We start from the raw sequence: 19,162 nt of genomic DNA on the forward strand, positions 1-19,162 counted from the left end.
GCAGGGGGCTTATGGGTCAGAGCCTGGTGGGAGATGGGAGGAGAGGGGTGACTCCTATTGGGAATGATACGGAGTGTGTCTCTGTCCCTTGGCGTATGTTTCTGCCACCGTCCGTCCTATCACTTAACCGTAGTTTACATTGTCAATGCAAGTATCTCACACACTTTCTGGATCTTTCATATTTGGCATGGTGTGTATGTGTAGCTTGTGTATATTTTCCATAATGTAAAAGACTGTGCAAGTTTAATCTTCCCACTGTTTTTAGAGAAACTTTATCGCATTTAGAAGGCATTTCCCACCCATTGGTCCGGTGTCACCTTCCCATCCAAAGCCAGGGACAAATTGTGGGGACTCAGTCCCTTCTGAGACCGTCCCACCCTTCCCCCAACCTGGAAGTCCCCCAGCTCCTCTGAGCCCTTGCTTTCCCTTGGGATTTAGAGTTTTAGCAAACATAAAAAGTGAAATCTTGATTCCCCCACAATAAAAGAAGAAACGAGGGTAGGGTAAGAGAACTCTTTTCCCCCAACCCCCTTGCTTTCTTAAACCAGTTTAGGAAAAAGGCTGAATGATGGGGAAAAGAGGAGGAATTTCCCTGAAGTTCTCTGCCCCCCCTTCCTTTCAATAGGAACCGGGCATGGGGCCAGCTGTGTTGGCAGGGGCCCTGGCAGCTGTGCTTGGGCAAGAGGCACCAACGGGCAAGGTTGTAGGGGAGGGTGCTGCCAGGATTTCTCTTGTCATACAATGGGCAGACAAATCCAGCTTGGATGCCTGGGATCCCCATCCAGGGTGGTTGGTTGAAGCTGGGGAAGCAGGAAGAAGGAAGCTCTGGTTCTAACTAAACAACCTAACCTTCTCCCATCTTCCCATGCCCAACTAGATTTCTAACCTCCAAGGCATCTAGTTCATTGTTCTACCTCCTGGCTGGTCTATGTCTTGCTGCATCTGTGGACATCTTTCCATTATCCAATCACTTTCCCCATGTCCCCCAGGCTCCGTGAGTGCCACACAGTGGGGAGGGGGTGGGGGCCATCATGTCATCGTATCAGAAGGAACTGGAGAAATACAGAGACATAGATGAAGATGAGATCCTAAGGACCCTGAGCCCCGAGGAGCTAGAGCAGCTGGACTGCGAGCTACAGGAGATGGACCCTGAGGTAGGGGCCCCAGCACAGGGAACCAGGGACAGTCTCCAGGCATTTGGGAAGGGTGAGGGGCCCTGGGTGGCTAAGATCGGGGCTGCCCACAGGGCTTGGAGTCGCAAGGGGGCCAGGGAAAGGGTGTCTGTAGATGTCTTAGGGAGCCCTGGGGGTGCCCCAGATCAGAGAAGAGGTCCGACTTGCTCCCCAAAACTCATCCCTCAGAACATGCTCCTGCCAGCTGGACTAAGACAACGTGACCAGACGAAGAAGAGTCCAACGGGGCCGCTGGACCGGGATGCCCTTTTGCAGTACCTAGAGCAGCAGGCACTAGAGGTCAAAGAGCGTGATGACCTGGTGCCCTTCACAGGCGAGAAGAAAGGTACGGAGACCCTAACAACCATGCCTACCAAAACCCAAATGGTTGTCTCTCAAGTGTACCCCCTCCAGCTTCCCTCTCCCCTTCCAGCTCCTAGCTGCCCAGGGACTCGGCCACCCTGAAACCTACATGCCATCTTTCACTCTTCAACTTTTAGAAGAGATCAGGGGACCCAGGAATCCTGAGCTGGTAGAGGACTCAGGCTTTACAGTGGCCCCTAATGACCCAGACCTCCACCTCCTGGAGAAAGAAAGGAAGCTGGAGACCAGGATCTTAGGAGGAAAGACCTCTACCTCAACCATCCTTCATCTCCCCATCAGGGAAACCCTATATTCAGCCCAAGAGAGAAATTCCTGTACAGGAGCAGATCACTCTGGAGCCTGAACTGGAAGAGGCACTGGCCAATGCCACAGATGCTGAAATGTGTGACATTGCAGGTGGGCAGCTGTGGGACACTGAGGAGGGTGGGGACACCAGGGCCAGGGGTTCCTACCCAGGGCCTGGGACTAGTGAGGAAGGCCCTGAACAGGACATGGATGTTAGAGAAAGCCTCAGGCCATAGTTTTTATTTTTTGCTTGTTTGTTTATATATTCACTCATTCATTTTTTAATTTAGTAAGTTCACATCTCAAAGGCAATTTGACAGGAATTTTAAAGCAGATAAAAGTGGAACTATCCTGGCTGAAAAGAGGAGGAAGTCTGACAGACTCCCTCACGCTTTTTTTCCCTGAATGTGGAACACTGTTGTTGTTTTTCCCTCCCTCACCCTCTGGGGGTTCCTTAGGGACCTTCCCTTAGTCCTGCCTCAAAGTTTTAAAAGCCACCACCTTAAGCTGTTCAGTTAAGGGCACTCTGGGACCTAGGGAGAGTGGGAACCTCACTGGAAGAGTGGAGAAGGTCAGGCTTTAAAACTACAACCGATTCAGAATATGAGGAGGGAGGAGGACTGGGAAGAAACCTGTCCCCCCTCTACTTGCTCTCTCCAGCAATCCTGGGCATGTACACGCTGATGAGCAACAAGCAATACTATGATGCCATCTGCAGTGGAGAGATCTGCAACACGGAAGGCATTAGCAGTGAGTGTGTCTGGGGGCATGATGCCCAGGGCTTTGGCAGGTGGTACCAAGGTCTGAGGAAAGGTAGCAAAGGGCGAAACAAGGGGATCATGGAGAGAATGTGGTACATGAATAATAAGAGAACCAATGGGGAGGAGATTGTGGAGGACATGTTGGGGTTTCTTTCTGGCCCTCACCCACCAGGTGTGGTGCAACCGGACAAGTATAAGCCAGTGCCAGATGAGCCCCCAAATCCCACAAACATTGAGGAGATCCTAAAGAGTGTTCGAAACAATGATAAGGAGCTGGAGGAGGTGAACCTCAATAACATACAGGTATCTGACCTCCCCATTCTTCAAATAATAAATTCCCATTTAACTATGTGAGTCCCAGATAATGTGAGTCCCTTAGCCCGCCATCTCTTCGCCTCTGACAGGACATCCCAATACCCAAGCTAACGGAGTTATGTGAGGCAATGAAGACAAATACCTATGTCCGGAGCTTCAGTCTGGTGGCCACAAGGAGTGGTGACCCCATTGCCAATGTAAGGCAACTTGAAATCCCTAGCCCTCTCCCCATACCTTGACACGCACCCCTGCCAGGGCTGTCATAAGGGGCTGTGCTGGGGGTGCTATTCCCGTTGTGTTCTCTTAGCATAGCCTGAGGGGAGACTCTACCCTCACTCCTATGGCTCAACACTCGGAGATCCTCAGATCACCTTCTCAGAGAGCCACAGCCCTCTCTTCTGCCCACCAACTCCGCTGCACACTCACCCTCTGTGCTTCCCCTACTACCTGCGCTTCCTTCTGTCTCCCTCTAGCCCCACCGACAGCTCCTCAAGGACTCTTCTCAAAGAGCTGTGTTCCCTCTTGCTCCTGTTCTCTCTCTCCTCAGTCATTTGTGAAACTATCCCCTAATCCTAACCCAAGTCCCTACTACCCAGGCGGTGGCAGACATGTTGCGTGAGAATCGTAGCCTCCAGAGCCTGAACATTGAATCCAACTTCATCAGCAGCACCGGGCTCATGGCTGTGCTGAAGGCAGTTCGGGAAAATGCCACACTCACTGAGCTCCGTGTAGACAACCAGGTCAGCATTTCCTTCCCCTGGTCTTTGCATTCAGCTAATATTCACTGAGTCTCTTCCCTCGGGCAGCCACTGGGTCAGGATCTCATCTGATCTTATCTGAATTCTCTTCATTGTCTTTATGAAGGGAGCCAAGTCAGCATCTCTCCTCACCCACTGTCACGAAACAAGCTTCTTTGACCCCCCAAAAGGTTGGTGGTGTGGGTGGTGTGGGACCATGAACAACGCAGAGAGGGTAGCTGACAGGTCTCATCTCTCCCTCCCCCAGCGCCAGTGGCCTGGCGACGCAGTGGAGATGGAGATGGCCACCGTGCTCGAACAGTGTCCCTCCATTGTCCGCTTTGGCTACCACTTTACGCAGCAGGGGCCACGAGCTCGGGCCGCCCAGGCCATGACCCGGAACAATGAACTACGTGAGTAAATGCAGACATGTTGTGTGGGGGAAAGGGCAAGGAGGGAGTGGATCCTCCTGAAAGCTGACTTAGTGACTAAGAGTCTGGGGTGCTGCCAAAACAAGAGTCACATGAGAAGGACGTAAGTGACCAGAAAGTAGATAGAAAAGTCCCCTGCCCCAAATTTATACCTGTAGGAAGGTGGAAAAGAATCTAGACATACCTGTTTGTAGGCATGTTATTTTTACTTGCCATGCCATTTCTTATTTTGCTTTGTTAATGGGGGGTGGGCATGCTTGCTGGCCTAAGACATTAGCTCTTTATGAGTCTGGCCAAGGAACTGGAAAGGGGAAGAGGGGCACCTTTGCAGGAAATAGGAGATACAACAAAGATTTGTGTTTACTCTTTCCTGTTACAGGTCGCCAGCAAAAAAAGAGATAACACTACCTTTTCCCTTTACCAACTAGAGCTGGGAGCCCTGAATACCTAAATCCTCATCTCTCACCCTTCCTGTAAATAAAGGCCCTTCTGTCCACTCTGCCTGCCTCCTTCCTTGGGCTCTGGGGTGGGAATCTTGGCGCTAACCCCCAAGGGTTACTGCCAATTCATCAGGGGATTATTTATACTCTGGGGATCAGCAGGCAGGGAGGCTCAAGTTACTAGGCGGAGGTGGGGGAGCTCCCTCCCTTGGTGTTCCCCATGGCCCTGCCAATGCTGTTAGTCCCTTCTGCTCTCATAGGGACCTACCCCAGCCCTCTTTCCAGAAGTGGCCAGGCCCCCTGGTGCCTACCCACAACCCTCATGTGATCTGAAGGAGGAAAGGACTTTGAGTGGAGGTGGGGAAGAAGGCAGACAACATGAAGGACAAAGACCTCCTTCTGACAGACTTATTAATAGGGCATTGGGCTGCGTGCAGCTGACGCTTGGCATGACTTTGGTAGAAGGTGGGGGAAGGGTTAGAAGTATGGGGAGCCGTGTACATTGTAGGAAAGAGTTAGCCAGGATAAGAATGCAGATGTGAAATCCTGAAATGGGGGGTGCCTGGGTGGCTCAGTCAGTTAAGCATCTGACTCAATCTCAGCTCAAGTCTTTGTCTCAGGGTCGTGAGTTCAAGCCCCACCTCAGTCTCCACTTTGGGTGTTCAGCCTCCTTAAAAAAAAAATCCACCAATGAGATCCTGAAATGGGACATGGAAGCCAACTCAAGGAAAGTTAGGCTCCCAGAGCCCGCTGAAATTTATTTGTGAACTGAGTGGGGAAAGAGGGTGTCAGTCTAAGGGGAGATCAGGGGGTTCTTCTTCATCAGAGTCAAACTCAACATTCTCATCTTTTACCCAGCGACCTTGTCCATCTGGGATCCAGCCAGAGCTAGAAATATCAGAGAAAATAGAATAGGTCAGGAAAAGAGGTTTAAGAAGTTAGTGGGGATAAGAAAAAAACAATTGAGGGGGCGCCTCAGTTGGTTAAGTGACTGCCTTCGGCTCAGGTCATCATCCCGGGGGTCCTGGGATCGAGCCCCACATTGGGCTCCCGGCTCAGAAGGGAGCCTGCTTCTCCCTCTGACCCTCTCCCCTCTCATGCTGTTTTTCTCTCGCTCGCTAATAAATAAATAAAATCTTAAAAAAAAAAACAATTGAGAAGGATTGAAATAAGGAGAGTCAGAGAGAAAAGAGAAAACTTGAGGAAAGTGATTCTGCATACTCACCTTCGAAGGGTAAGGTAATGATCCAGGGCTCGTCTTCTTGTGGGGCTCATGGGTGCAGGGGATGAGACAGTTGCTGGCTCTTTGGCCTGTGGGCCAACCCCAGGCATGGGTTCCCTAGTGATCTTCCCACTCTCGGGCTCAACCTCTGGGGGTGGCAAAGGGGAATGGGAGACAGAGGGACGAGGGGTTTCTGGTCTGGGTAGAGAAGAATCATTGTCTATAAAAGTGATAAAGGAAAAGGGCCACTTCTACTATGACTCCCAGCCCCTTACAGCAGTGCTTCCTAAATAAACTGTGTTCCTCAAGATACTAATAAATGCCCTGCATAAAAAAGAATTTTGGAATCAAATGAGTTTTTAAAAGTCTAGATTAAAAATTTTTAGGTTTTTTTAGTCTTAAAACTTTGTTGAGGCCTTCAAATATACTACTATTACTATTCTTCAAGTAGGATTACAAAGTGCAATTTCTGAAACTAAAAAAAAAAAAAGGCAAAATCCTCTTTTTTCTGAAATAGCAGTTAACATCTCTGGAATACTCGTATTCCTGAGAATACAATTTGGAATACCATCATTTTAGAGCCATTTATCTCCCCTGTCCCTCCCTACCTCTGGCTTTCCAACCCCACAGACCTGTACTTCCGGCGGCAGCAACTGTTATAGTAAGGAGCTCTGTGCAGAGCACTTTGGGTGGTAAGTCGAGTCTGGGTTAACAGAGGAGCCTGGTATGGAGATGGGAAACAGAGTCAGAGTCTTCAGAGCTAGAAAGAAGTCAAAGCCCTTCAAGCCTACCATGCACAGCAGGCCCACCTGAAACACAACCCACCCCACCACTACCTCAGCCTTGGTCTCTGACGGCCTCAATTCATTCTGCTGTCTTGGACTCTGGTCCATTCCCTTTCCTGGCTGCTTCTTGCCATAGAAAAGCTGCAGGCCTGAGGATTGAGGGGAAGAGAATTAAAAACAGAACAGCAAGAGTATCTGCAGACATTTGGAGAGTTTATTCTCTAACCCCCCGTCTTCCCTCAAACTTACTGGACAGATGTTTCTTGCCTGCACGGTGGGCAGTCAGCATGGCCAGGGTATCCAGTACAGGTCGGTGGGGACAGATGGCACAAGCAAAGCTGGAGATGAGGAGAGAAGATATTTGGTTCCAGGTGAGTGGGGTCTAAGCTGTTGGTCCCACCTTGACCTAGCAATCCTTTCCAAAGCCAAACTCTGAGGTCTCCCAATCTCCACCACCCACATCTCTGTCCCTCACTCCCCACCAAAGAATCCTAGATACTTCTGCTCTCCCCCCTTGATAACAAAATTTTATTAAGCTTCTAACCGCAGAACCCTCAGGCTTGATCACCCCTCGCCCTCACCGTCCATCCCGTAGCATCAGAGCCTCATCCTCTGGGATGTAACTGGACAGCAGGTCCCCGACTCTTCGTTTCTACAGGGGGTAACGGGACGGAATCGGCCGGATAGGCGGGAGGGACGGAAGGGAAACGACAGGGACGAGGATTGAAAGGGAATAAGGACCATGAGAACAGAAATCACAGAGCGAAAAAGGGGTCACTACCCAGCTCTAGCCGCTCCCTCCCGCGTCCCCCTCGCCAACCGCAGCTGTTGCCAGAGCAACAAAACAGCTCCTTCACAGGGCAGTGAAACTGCTCCCAACGCTCTCCTCTCGCGCTTACTTTAAGCACGTTTAGTTGACTCCAATCATCCCCTTCCCTCTTGAAAGACATTACGACTGAGTCCCCGAAGCGAGCAATTCTCCAGAGCTGCCTCCGCCACTCCTTCCAGGCCACCGTAGCAAGAATGGGTCGTCTCCTATTTCCTTCGGGTTTCCTTCCGGTTGGCCTCATTATTTCCCCGGAAGCGCTTCCCTGAGTGCACAGCGCTATCCGAAAGCCCGCCCACAGCCTGCCGAGGGGACCGCCCTTCCGGTGCGACCCGGCGACCCCGCACGCGCGGGGCCTTTGGGAAATGAAGTCTTTTTTTCAAAGAGCTTGCCGCCCAGCTGGCTCCCGGCCCTTGCATCTTGGCTGATTCGAGGCGTATGGGGAGACAAGAACCTAAAGGTGGAGACCGATTTTGATGCTGTGACAGATTTGATGCGGAGCGGGCCTTGGAGGATCTCTGAGTGGAAAGTGGACTACAAACTCTCGCGCTCATCACGCGTCTCCTCTGCCGCCGACAGCCCACCAGGGGTGGGCCGGATTTATTCCTGACACTAGCGGACCAACCCCGGGACGGGGCGGAGCCAGGGAGTTGGGGGAACCCAGGAGGCGGGGGCTGCCCGACCTGGGCGGGGGGTGGCAAACTGAGCGGAGTGTGGAGGAGGGTAGCTACGTTCAAAGGTCAGAGGTCAACGTAGCGAATTGTGAGAGGGTCGAAAGTCAGCAGGGTGCTAAGGATAGACTCAGGTAGGGACTGAATACTCGGCACAGATTTGTGGGAGGGGGGCTTGGAAGGAGGACAAACGAGAGCGGAGGGGGCGCGAAGTGCCGGGGGAGGCGGAGAGTTAGGAGGGGAGACAGAAGGGGAAAGGAATCCCCTGGATATCCGTTCCTAGACCCCAGTCCCATCACTGTCGGGCACTTAGCCAGGTCTCCCTTAGCTGCAACCCCGGCTGTCGACAGGGTGAGGAGATGGCTTCTCCCTCTAGACAGGCCCCCCTCGGGGGGTCAGGACTGCTTCAAGGGAGCCGGGCTCGTTCTTACGGAAGCCTGGTGCAGTCCGCCTGCTCCCCGGTGAGGGAAAGACGCCTGGAGCATCAGTTGGCCCCCGGAGACACCCTGGCTGGACTAGCACTCAAATACGGGGTGACGGTGAGTCTTCCACGATCGGGATGCAGACAACCATTTAGAAATTTATTCCTCATTAGAATGTAATGACTCTTCTAGGCAACTTACCCTGAAATTTTCCTAACTGTGGTCTGATCCACCTTTATCTTTTTGTTTTCCCATCTCAGTGTTGCCCTGTCTGGTTAGGACAAATCCTGTGCCACTATCCCAGTGGAGAGGAGCTGCTTCTATTTATTATGTCATCTCTATCCTAGAGGCTTTACATACATTGGCCCATTTGGTTCTCACATCCCTTTCAAACATACAATTATTGTCCCCTGTTTACAGAAGAAGAAACTGAGACTTAGATTGGCTAACCAATTTGACCAAGGTCAACTAACTAATGAGTGTTAGAGTGGGAATTCAAACAGGTCTGACTCCAAAGCTCGTACTATTAACCACATAGAAACTTTTTAATTGCAAGTGATTAAGCATTTACAGCAAACAATGGAGAGCTGGTTTCTAATTCTAAGTTTTTATGAGACCAGTACTCTAACCACTCTAGTTCTAAGTTGTTTTTTTTTTTTAAGATATATGTATTTATTTGTGGAGGGTGGGGGTCTGAGGGTCAGAGGGAGAGGGAGAAAGAATCCCAAGCAGACTCACAGGCAGGCATGGAGCCCCTCTCATGGCTCCACGCCAGGACCCTGAGACCAGGACCTGAGCAGAAATCAAGAGTCCATTGCTTAACTGACTGAGCCACCCAGACACCCCTGGTTCTAAGTTTTTAAACTCTATCTCTTCTGGTTCTTTTTTTACTCCTCAGCGCTGTGCATTCTTTCCAGTAGGGTGGCCTCCTTGGTGCAAAACAGGTACTCTCTACACCAGGCATTTCAGGCTATGGGTGTGGTATATTTAATAGGTGTAAAAACACATTGCATTGAACCTGATGAGTTTTTTTCCATATCCTGTCAAATTTAGCCAACATTTCTTTTTATTTATTTATTTTTTTAAAGATTTTATTTATTTGACAGAGAGCGAGAGAGGGAACACAAGCAGGGGGGAGTGGGAGAGGGAGAAGCAGGCTTCCCACTGAGCAGGGAGCCCAATGCGGGGCTTGATCCCAGGACCCTGGAATCATGACCTGAGCTGAAGGCAGTCACTTAACCAACTGAGCCACCCAGGTGCCCCTCTTTTTATTTTTTTATTAACATTTTTTAGCCAATATTTTTTAAAGATTTATTTATTTATTATTTTAGAGAGAGAAAGCATGGGGTGGGGAGGGGCAGAGGGAGAGGGAAAGAATGTCAAGCAGACTCCCTGCTAAGCATGGAGCCAGATGCCAGGCTCCATCTCACGACCCTGAGATCATGACCTGAGCAGAGATCAAGAGTGAGACACTCAACCGCAGCTGAGCCACCCGGGCACCCCTAGCCAACATTTCTATGCTTGGTATGTTTAAGCACTGTTCTAACCATCCCGAGAGATAGGAACATAAATAAAATGTGTAGATATTGCCCTCATGTAATTTGCAGTCTAGTGAGAAATGAATGGGGACACAGATAATGATTGCAGGTGACTGAATGTGGTGAGTTTGTAGAGGTATTAACAGAGGGTTGGAGGGGCGCCTGGGTGGCTCATTCAGTTAAGTGTCTGCCTTCAGCTCGGGTCATGATCCCAGGGTCCTGGGATGGAGCCCCGCATTGGGCTCCCTGCTCAGCGGGGAGCCTGCTTCTCCGTCTCCCTCTGCCTGCTGCTTCCCCTGCTTGTGCTCTCTCTCTCAAATAAATAAATAGAATCTTAAAAACAAACAAACAAAAAAGGGTTGGAGATCAGAAAAAGATTAATTTTTAGCTGGAAAGGGACAAGGAAGGACACAAGTGTAGATTTTAAGGGAATTTTAAGGGGCCTTGAAAGATTTAGAAGTTCCTTCCTGTAGCTCCTCTACAAACCTATAATCCTTTATGCCTTTTTTTTTTATTTTAAGATTTTATTTAGGGGCGCCTGGGTGGCTCAGTCGTTAAGCGTCTGCCTTCAGCTCAGGTCATGGTCCCGGGGTCCTGGGATCCAACCCCACGTCGGGCTCCCTGCTCCGCTGGAGGCCTGCTTTTCCCTCTCCGACTCCCCCTGCTTGTGTTCCCTCTCTCACTGTCGTCTCTCTCTGTCAAATAAATAAAAAATCTTAAAAAAAAAGATTTTATTTATTTTTTTGACAGAGAGAGACAGAGTGAGAGAGGGAACACAAACAGGGGGAGTGGGAGAGGGAGAACAGGCTTCCCGCCAAGCAGGGAGCCGGATGCGGGGCTCGATCCCAGGACCCCGGGATCATGACCTGAGCCGAAGGCAGATGCTTAACAACTGAGCCACCCAGGCGCCCCCAGTTGTTTGTACCTTTTAAATGTTTGTCTTTCCAATAACCTGTACTTTCCTTAAGGGACAGAACTATCTTCTTTCAATTTTATATCTCTGGAGTCTGGCATAGTCCCCAGCACATAGAAGCTAATAGATGTTTTTTGGGGCACCTGGGTGGCTCAGTTGGTTAAGTGACTGCCTTCGGCTCAGGTCATGATCCTGGAGTCCCTGGATCGAGTCCCGCATCGGGCTCCCTGCTCGGCTAGGAGTCTGCTCTCCCTCTGACCCTCCCCCCTCTCACGTGCTCTCTCTCTCTCATTCTCTCTCTCTCAAATAAATAAATAAAATCTTTAAAAAAAGAAGCTAATAGATGTTTTTTTGAACGAATGAAAACATGGCTAAGATTTCCACAGGTGGAGACTGGGAGGATAAGAAAGTGAACATTTCAAGTAGAGGCCATGGCCTAAACAAAGGAAGTGGATATGAAAGTAGAGTGGCCCCTCCATCCCAGCAGAGGCTCAGAAGCTCTGCAAAGAAGGGAACCGTGCCACTGGTAAATCAGCTATTATTTATGGAGATTTTCTTACAGCCCTGTACCCTTCTGAGTACAAAAAAGCTCTGTAGTCTAGTGAAGGGTTCCAGGTTCTGGCCTCATTCTGCTGCTTACCAGCTAAGTGGCTGCATAAGTCACTTTATCTGTCTGGGACCTGTTTCCTTACCATTTGTAAAATGAGGAAGAGGTATTAAATAATGATAATTACCTGAGTTGTCATCTACCTGTCATTAAAGAACACTTAGTATATGCCAAGTTCTATATATTATCTCATATTATCTCCATAAGATTTTATGAAGTGGTTGTAACTAGTCCCCAGATATTTAAAGATAAGGAAAGCGAGGCTTAGGGTCATAGCTTGCTACAGACTACAAGTCTGCTTAGTAGAGCTAGGATTCAGACCAGGTTGTCTCATTCTAAAATCCTCACTTTGAACTGCTCTGTTTAACTAGATTCTAATGGCCTTTCTAGCTCAGCAGACTGGCTCAGCAGCCTAGGACTCCTCTGGGGTTTGGCTTTGGTTGCATCCTTTTTAAAGGGGGAATGATGTTGCCTTATATGGTACTTCTAGGAAATAATAAAAGCACCAGAAAATTCACAGAATTCATAACATCTTGGAGCTTGGGACTTAAGATATTACCTAGGCAAAATAAAATTTATAGCATCAAAGCGCTTTGCAAAATAAGGGTACAAAACTGCAAGCCAATTTTAACTTTTTTTATTGTTCAAATTAATCCAGTTTTATTTTAAACATTATAGCAAAGATTTTTACTAACATACTACATTTGCAGTTTTTATATTTTGTTATCTAGTTTATTTACTCATAAAGCATTAATGAACTTCTGCTGTGTGCCAGGTTTGTGTGATGCTGAGGCGTGCCTTAGGATACAGAAACAGCATCCCTGCCCTCAAAGGACTCACAGAGTTTGGGCAAGACAAATATGCAAAGAGGTGAATAACAATATGATAGGGTAGGTATTATGTGGCAATATTTACAGCATACCTTGGGAGCCCTGGAGAAGGTAACACGAAGGGAGTGATAGTTGATAAGAAGTTTTCCCATCAGAGAAGGGGACGGTGGAGAAGTAATTTAGGTAGATAAATACACAAAGGTGTGAAAGATCATAAAATGTTCAGAAAAAAAATGAAAAGTTCAGGATGGCAAAATGTATAGGTGGCAGAAGAAGAGAGATGAGACTAGACATCTTACGGGGGTAGATTGAGAACCTTTGAATGCTAATTTGAATTTTATCTCTGAGCCAATGGGGAGCCACAGGAGGTTGATAAAGCAGGGTAGTAGGTTGATCAGATTAATTTTTTTTTTTTTTTAGAAAGATAGATGTTAGTGGGGTGGAGATACATAGAAGTGGAGAGAGGAAGACCAGTTAAAAAAACGGTTGTAATGCCCGGATGAGAAATACTAAGAATCTGTTCTAAGGTAATGGTCGTCAACATAAAGGTCAGACTAGACAGGAGAGAGATTTTCGCAGCACTTTTGTTGACCGGTTCGGTATGGGTGGTGAAAGAAAAGAGTGATTATGGATGGCATTGATATTTCTACCTTGGGTGGCTAGTGGAAGGTAATGCCAATCACTATGTTCGGTGATGAATAAATAGGTACTAAATAAATATTTGGTCAGTGAAATTATTAGTATTAGTGTGAAGAATATCTGCAGAAGGAGTAAAAAGGCCCAGAGTTCCAGTTCTGGCTTTGTCATTAACTTACTGGGTAGTATTAGGCAAGTAACTTAACCTCTCTGAGCCTCAGTTCCTTCATCTTTAACAGACGTTCTTCAAGTGAGGTCCAGGGATCCCTTGGAGTCCCTGAGACTCTTCAGGGATCACAAGGTCAAAACTATTTTCATAGTAATGATAATAAGGCTCTGTCTTTTTCATTCTCATTCTCATGAGTGTACTCTATTTTCCAGAAGCTATAAGATATTTAATATACAGCCCATTGAATGTAGAGGCAGATAGGAGAATCTTCTGTGGTCTTTTGTTAAGTCAGACATTAAAGTGACTTGCAAACATGTAAAACAGTGCCTCTCTTTTTGCTCCATTTGTTGCTGTTTTGGAAAATAGTTATTTTCCATTAAAATATTTATGTTAACATGTAATGGTTATTTTTTTAAAAGATTTATTTATTTTAGAGAGAGCAAGAGTGAGTATGGGGGGCCAAGGGAGAGGGAGAGAGAGAGTCTCCAGCAGACCCCCTGCTGAGCCAGGACCTAACCCGGGGCTCAGTCCCACAACCCTGAGATCATGACCTGAGCCAAAATCAAGAGTCAGATGCTTAAGCGACTGAGCCACCCAGGTGCCCCTATAATGAGTTATTTTAAAAGAAATACACGTTTTTCAGTTTGTTCAGTTTTAGTTTATAATACCTTAAATGTTGATAGCTATAATCTCCATAAATGAAAGCTTTTTTTCCTCAATAGTTTTTAATAATGTCAAGGGACCCTAACACCAAAAAGTATGGAAACCGCTGATCAATAAAATAGGAATGATATTAATATCAGCCCTTTGTATTTTAGCTTGGTTGTTACAGGGTCAGATGAGAATCTGTACGATCACTTTAAAAGGCATGAGATGGTGAACAGATAGAAGATTGATATTATTACTGTCATTAATTGCGGTGACTTTTTTTTAAAGATGGAACAGATTAAGCGTGCAAACCGCCTTTATACTAATGACTCCATCTTCCTGAAGAAAACCCTCTACATCCCCATCCTGACAGAGCCCCGAGAGCTGTTCAATGGTTTGGATTCTGAGGAAGAGAAGGATGGAGAGGAAGAGGCACAGTCAAGTAAGGATGAAGCTCGGCCACCCTCAGCTGGCGGGAAGAAACAAGAGACAGGTTCAGGCCGTGCTAACGGGGAAGTCCTTCCCACACCTGGCCGGGAACCCCCAACTCCCATCCATGACCTCTCTGCCTCTGATTTCCTGAAGAAGCTTGATTCACAGATCAGCCTGTCAAAGAAGGCTGCCGCCCAGAAGCTGAAAAAGGGGGAAAGTGGGTGAGTCTTGAACGGTTCCTTTTCAGCCCCTCCATAGACTTCTGCCTCCTTGCAGCCTTACCTGACCGGACACACAAGTAGTCAGCAGAAGCAGGGGAAAGCCTTTCGCCCAGGTGGCCCTGAAACAACAGAGCCAGTGGCTGCTGGGATGGGTAGAGCAGCAGGAAATGGTTCTCTGTTCTCACTGGGGTAAAGTAGGTGAGTGGTGGTGTAGCTCTGATGATCCATGAAGGAGCATTAGGGTTAGAGTTTATCCAGAGGGTAATGAGACTCCATCTCAGAGCAAGCAGCTCATGTATATTAGGAGGGGAGGACAGCTTCCCATGTACCTCTTCACTGGGCCCTTTCTCAGGTTCTTCCCCTGACCTGTCACTTTGCCCCCTTTCCTCAGCCGCAGTGTACCTGGGGAGGGTGCAGGCCTTCACCTGAGCCCCCCACGGATGCAGCAGCGAGCAGTCCTAGGTCCAGTGCCGCTGACCCAGACCGCTCGGACCCGGACGCTTCGGGACCAGGAGGATGAAATCTTCAAACTCTGATGTCCCCAGAACTGATTGAGAGAAGATGTTGAAGGAGCAACTTGAGGGGGAGAGGAGCCCGAGGTGAGGCTCAAGAACATGGCTTCCCAGCCCACCTCCCTCCCTCCTGCCATCTTCCCAGCCTCCTGTCGATCTAGAGTTCCTTGGCCTGGGAAAGCTTTACTGGGGATGGGGAATAGAATCCTCCTCAGTTCTTGGGCTGAATCTAGAGCTGTCTTTTAGATTCAAAAGGCTCTTTTTACATCCCGGCTGCCTTTCCCATCCCTTTTACCATTCCTTGGCCTTAGAGCAGGGAGATAAGGACTCCCCCAGCCCCCAGCCTCCTCCCCATTTCCGACTATAATACCTAATTTATTTGGTGCTATATTGAAGTAGTATTTGTTTGCTGTATCTTATTGTTTCCCTCTTGTAACTGAAAAATGGGATTTCTATAGTTCTGGGGCGAGGGGAGTCCAGGACCAGAGAGCCAGTGACTGCCGGTACCCCACCTTCGCCACCTTCTTAGGCAAGCATGTTACTGAGGAGGGGGCAATCCGTGACCTAGCCCTTCTGCAGAGAACGGCAGACAGTGCTGGGCCTTTCCCCCAATCTCAAAGTAAAGTGTTTGGGCTCAGTTCTGACTAACCAGTTCATAACTTTTTCATAACTCTCGTTCTGACAAAAAACAGCAAAGTAGGGACCAGAACTCTCCATGCCACCAGTTCACCCATCTAATCTGCTCCTCTGTTCAGCCTGTGTGAGGCAAGGGATGAAAGAAGAATTACCTTGGAGTTTGAAGAAAAGGACAGTTGGGGGAGACGTTTTGTTGTGGGAGTTTCTTTGTTACACTCCCTCCCCACCAGAGCCTGTTGATCTAGGCCTTGCTCCTCACTGCATATTTATTTGCAATTTGTAGCACTGATCTGCGGTACAGTTGGTTTTTGTTTTGTTTTGTTCTGTTTAGTTTCTTAAGCAGAAGTAGGCAAGGGAACCCCAGTGATACGTGGAACTATGCCTCAGTCTCCCGTATGGAAATGGTGAGAGGTGAGATAAGTGGTGTTTCTGTATCTCTTGCCTCCGTGATGGTCGTAAGGTACAAGAAGCTGGAGAGATTAAACATTGAGCCCTGTGCATGTTAAGTAGTTTTATTTCCCCTGTGAGAATCCCCCCTGCCCTAGCCCCTTCTTCCTGCGCTCTGGAACAGAGCCTCTGGTATCTGTCCACGCTCTGCCTGGAGCTGGAGGTCTAGGAGGGCCCTTCTGTCTTTAGTGTCCCCTGAAGGGTTAGTTGGGCTATGCCTCTTCCCCTGGTTCACAATGGAGGGGGCTTCCCTGTTTCAAATGTCCCTTATGGGGGAAATAGAGATCCAAGTTTCACTTCGTCTTTTTCAGGCAGCTTTGTTTCCTGTCCTGGGGCTGGAGTGGGAGAGAGGCCTCAACCCTCAGCTTTGCTTCTTCTCCACCAGCAGTTGGGGGGTTGGGGTGGTCTCAGAGGCAAAAGCACTCTGGGGAAAGACTGAAGCCTGAGGACTGAAGAGCATTAGTGCAGATGAGCAGGGTTAGAGAGCCCATTCGGTGTGGTTTTCTCAGTGCGCCTTGCGGCTAAGGTAGGACGTGCTGGGTCCCGGGCCGTCAGAGCTTGCCCTCGTCCAGCAGCTTCCGGAGCCCATCACAGATCTTGCCCCGGTGCTGAGTGAAGTCGGGTCCGTAGAGGGCCGTGAGCAGGCTGGCGTCGGAGAAGTGATCGAACACGTGGCGGATGCGGCCGTGTGACTTGGGCGTGAGGTGGCGCGCCACCAGCTCCAGCAGCGTGTCCCGGCACTCGGTCAGCAGGCCGGCCAGCACGGCCGCCTCGAAGGTGAAGTCCACCTCGCCGAAGCTGAGCGCGGTCATGGCGCCCTGCCGCAGCTTTTGGCGGAAGCGGGCAGCCAGGGCCAGCTCGCCGGGGCCGAAGCAGCCGCTGCGGTGCAGCACGGCCACCTTGACAGCCACCTTGATGAGGTCCTTGAGAACGCGCTGCGCCTGGGGCCGGCTGTGCGTGTACTCTTTGGAAAAGCGGTAGAGCTCGTCCAGCACCTCACTGCTCGTCTCGTCCATGAACAGATGCGCCACCGAGCGACCTGCCATCTTACTCAGTAGCTTCTTCTCCGCTTGCAGTGCCAGACTCTTTGAGCTGAAGGACTCCATAGTTCCTGGGGAAGGGGGGGGGGGTCTGCGGTCAGACACTAGAAGAAACGCCACAGGCTTCCTTAGAAAGAGAGAAATGGCTTTTCGCCCTTTCTCTGGTTTCTATCTCATTGTCATCTTTCTTTGTCATCTTTGCCTCCTGGGCCCCCTCAGTCTTCTCTGCCTTGTTCCCATTTCTTTTCCTGTGGAACTGTAGGAAATCTCGATCTCTACACTTCCCAGAGGGGCATGCTAGCCTTGGTGGGGGCGTGAGGGCACACAGTCTGCTAGCCCCCACAAGTGAAGCCTTAAGGGGAAGTCGGCTGTTGCTGGGCTACAGGGGAAAAGATAAGCCTCACCTGGCGGCTAGTTGTCACAGCAACCACTGGGGACACTGACTGGGTACCATACATCTATGAGGTATGGCTGTTACTCTCCTTGCTTTACAGCCGAGCAAACTGAGGCTTGCTTTAAATTTACCCGAGGTCAAACGCAACCATCTTCCTGACTCCCAAAAGTCCGTGGCCGCTCATGTGCCGTACCGCCTTTAAGGAAGTGGGTGAGGTAGGGGTCCCAGGAGTCCTGATAATAATAACTCACGTTTATTGAGAACATATGTGCCAAGTGCTTTATGGGAATTGTCCCAGTCTTCCCAACCCTTTGTAAGGTAGGCATCCCCATCTTGCCATGAGAACACTGAAGCTGAGAGAAATCAAGCAACTTGGCCAAAGTCACTAGCAAATGATTAAAATGGGCTTCGAACTACAGAACCCAAAGAAACCTTCCCTGGAACGCTTTCAATGAGGTTGATACAGACTAAGGAAGCATGAGAAAAAAACACCTCCGGGGGGGCCAGGTAGTACTAGAGGCCCACGGTCTTCTGCTGGGACTGAACCGAGGACCCTCCTGGTGGCACATCACCGCCGCATATCCAGGGTTCTCTCCCCATGGTCCTTGCCCGTGGTTCTGGTTGTTTTGCTTCTTACTTCCCCCTCCCCTGCTCTGCAGGATGTGGCTGTTACCGCAGTGAGGAGCAGCCTCGCCCTCTCCCCCAAACCAAAATGGGAGTCTGAAGGCACAGGGGAGATGGGTACTGTTGAGGGGAGGGTCCTGCCCCGCTGTATCAGTCCAGTGGGAAGCTGAAACCTCACTTTTTGCTCCTGGCCTTGCCTGGGGTTTTCTGGACCGGGCTCCACAGCCGGAAGAGGAGATTGCTCCATGCGAGCCTTCCTTCCTCCTTGGCCTTCCTGTTACCCAGCTCTTCGTTGCACCCGTGGTTATCTCACATCTATCTGGTCCACTGTCCTCTCCCTCCTGTTTCAGCCTCCCTTTTTCTCTTGTCTGGGTCCTGCCCTGCGATCCTCTGGCCAAGCTCTCCCTCTGGCCATTGTGTCTACCTCCGTGTCTCCTATGATGTCCTCACATCTCTCAGTACTCTGTCACACACCCGTATCACCCCCATGCCTCTGCCCTGCCTCTGTACCGTCCCAAACCATGTCTTTCTGAGGCTGCCTTGCCCCAGGGAAGACTGAGCTGGGCCTCTGCTGGGGACCCAAGAATTCTGTCAAGTGAGAGTCTCACAACATGGAAGGCTCAGGCTGACAGAGCTGGGACTCTTCTGCCACCATCACCCCTAAAGCCTCTACCCTTCTGTCATTGATGGCCCCTCACCTGCTGCGTGCGCTGGGTGCCAGTCTTGCCTTGGACGTTCTGGGAGAGCTGACAGAATGGAGAAGCTCCTAAGTGAGAGGCCCTTTGGCTTGGCCCCACCCCTCAAGCCCCGCCTACCTACTCTGTGCTCAACCTCCTGTTCATCACACTGTCCTCGAGACAAGTCTGTGGCCCGAGAGCCTCCTAGAAATGCAACAAAGGTTAAAAGGAATAGCACTCTGTAGGAAATAGCCTTGGTTTTGCGAGGTTAGGAGGAAGGATTGCACATCCTCTGTTCTCAAATTGTCTGCCTCTTTAATTTCCTTGATGCCCAGTTCCTGAGATCTTCTTCTTATATTTCTGTGGTACTGGGAAGGATGTAAAGTA

The 19,162-nt window shown here is 49.5% G+C and overlaps 4 protein-coding genes across 6 annotated transcripts; 2 read left to right on the forward strand and 2 right to left on the reverse strand.

Moving 5' to 3' along the window:
* The first annotated feature begins 647 nt into the window (after positions 1-647).
* On the forward strand, positions 648-4,577 carry TMOD4 (tropomodulin 4). Its single transcript, XM_073888465.1, has 9 exons — positions 648-1,154; positions 1,362-1,518; positions 1,836-1,952; positions 2,502-2,591; positions 2,775-2,905; positions 3,007-3,114; positions 3,514-3,657; positions 3,923-4,067; positions 4,465-4,577. The coding sequence occupies exons 1-9, from the start codon at positions 1,032-1,034 to the stop codon at positions 4,485-4,487; spliced, it is 1,038 nt and encodes a 345-aa protein (XP_073744566.1). The 5' UTR covers positions 648-1,031; the 3' UTR covers positions 4,488-4,577.
* Positions 4,578-5,221: 644 nt separating this feature from the next.
* SCNM1 (sodium channel modifier 1) lies at positions 5,222-7,592 on the reverse strand. Of its 2 annotated transcripts, none has more exons than XM_025858347.2 (7): positions 7,432-7,592; positions 7,114-7,184; positions 6,782-6,870; positions 6,581-6,681; positions 6,380-6,468; positions 5,751-5,945; positions 5,222-5,413 (listed from the first exon to the last, which is right to left on the reverse strand). In XM_025858347.2, exons 1-7 carry the CDS (start codon positions 7,480-7,482, stop codon positions 5,314-5,316), a joined length of 696 nt encoding a protein of 231 aa, XP_025714132.2. In that variant the 5' UTR covers positions 7,483-7,592; the 3' UTR covers positions 5,222-5,313. The 2 variants fall into 2 exon arrangements, with proteins under 2 accessions (XP_025714132.2, XP_025714133.2); XM_025858348.2 differs by having other exon boundaries at positions 6,584-6,681; positions 7,432-7,591.
* A 73-nt stretch (positions 7,593-7,665) lies between these two features.
* On the forward strand, positions 7,666-16,093 carry LYSMD1 (LysM domain containing 1). Of its 2 annotated transcripts, XR_003205502.2 has the most exons (4): positions 7,666-8,568; positions 14,081-14,445; positions 14,837-15,044; positions 15,650-16,093. XR_003205502.2 is itself a non-coding variant. In XM_025858349.2 (3 exons), exons 1-3 carry the CDS (start codon positions 8,389-8,391, stop codon positions 14,979-14,981), a joined length of 690 nt encoding a protein of 229 aa, XP_025714134.1. In that variant the 5' UTR covers positions 7,666-8,388; the 3' UTR covers positions 14,982-16,093. The 2 variants fall into 2 exon arrangements, 1 of the variants encoding a protein (XP_025714134.1); XM_025858349.2 differs by having other exon boundaries at positions 14,837-16,093.
* TNFAIP8L2 (TNF alpha induced protein 8 like 2) lies at positions 16,090-18,908 on the reverse strand. The gene is made up of 2 exons (XM_025858350.2): positions 18,797-18,908; positions 16,090-17,151 (listed from the first exon to the last, which is right to left on the reverse strand). The coding sequence occupies exon 2, from the start codon at positions 17,144-17,146 to the stop codon at positions 16,592-16,594; it is 555 nt and encodes a 184-aa protein (XP_025714135.1). The 5' UTR covers positions 17,147-17,151; positions 18,797-18,908; the 3' UTR covers positions 16,090-16,591.
* Positions 18,909-19,162: the final 254 nt, after the last annotated feature.

The sequence above is a fragment of the Callorhinus ursinus genome, unplaced genomic scaffold, assembly GCF_003265705.2.
Source record: "Callorhinus ursinus isolate GAN/ISIS: 27379988/994484 unplaced genomic scaffold, GSC_fseal_2.0 scaffold90, whole genome shotgun sequence".
Taxonomy (NCBI): Eukaryota; Metazoa; Chordata; class Mammalia; order Carnivora; family Otariidae; genus Callorhinus; species Callorhinus ursinus.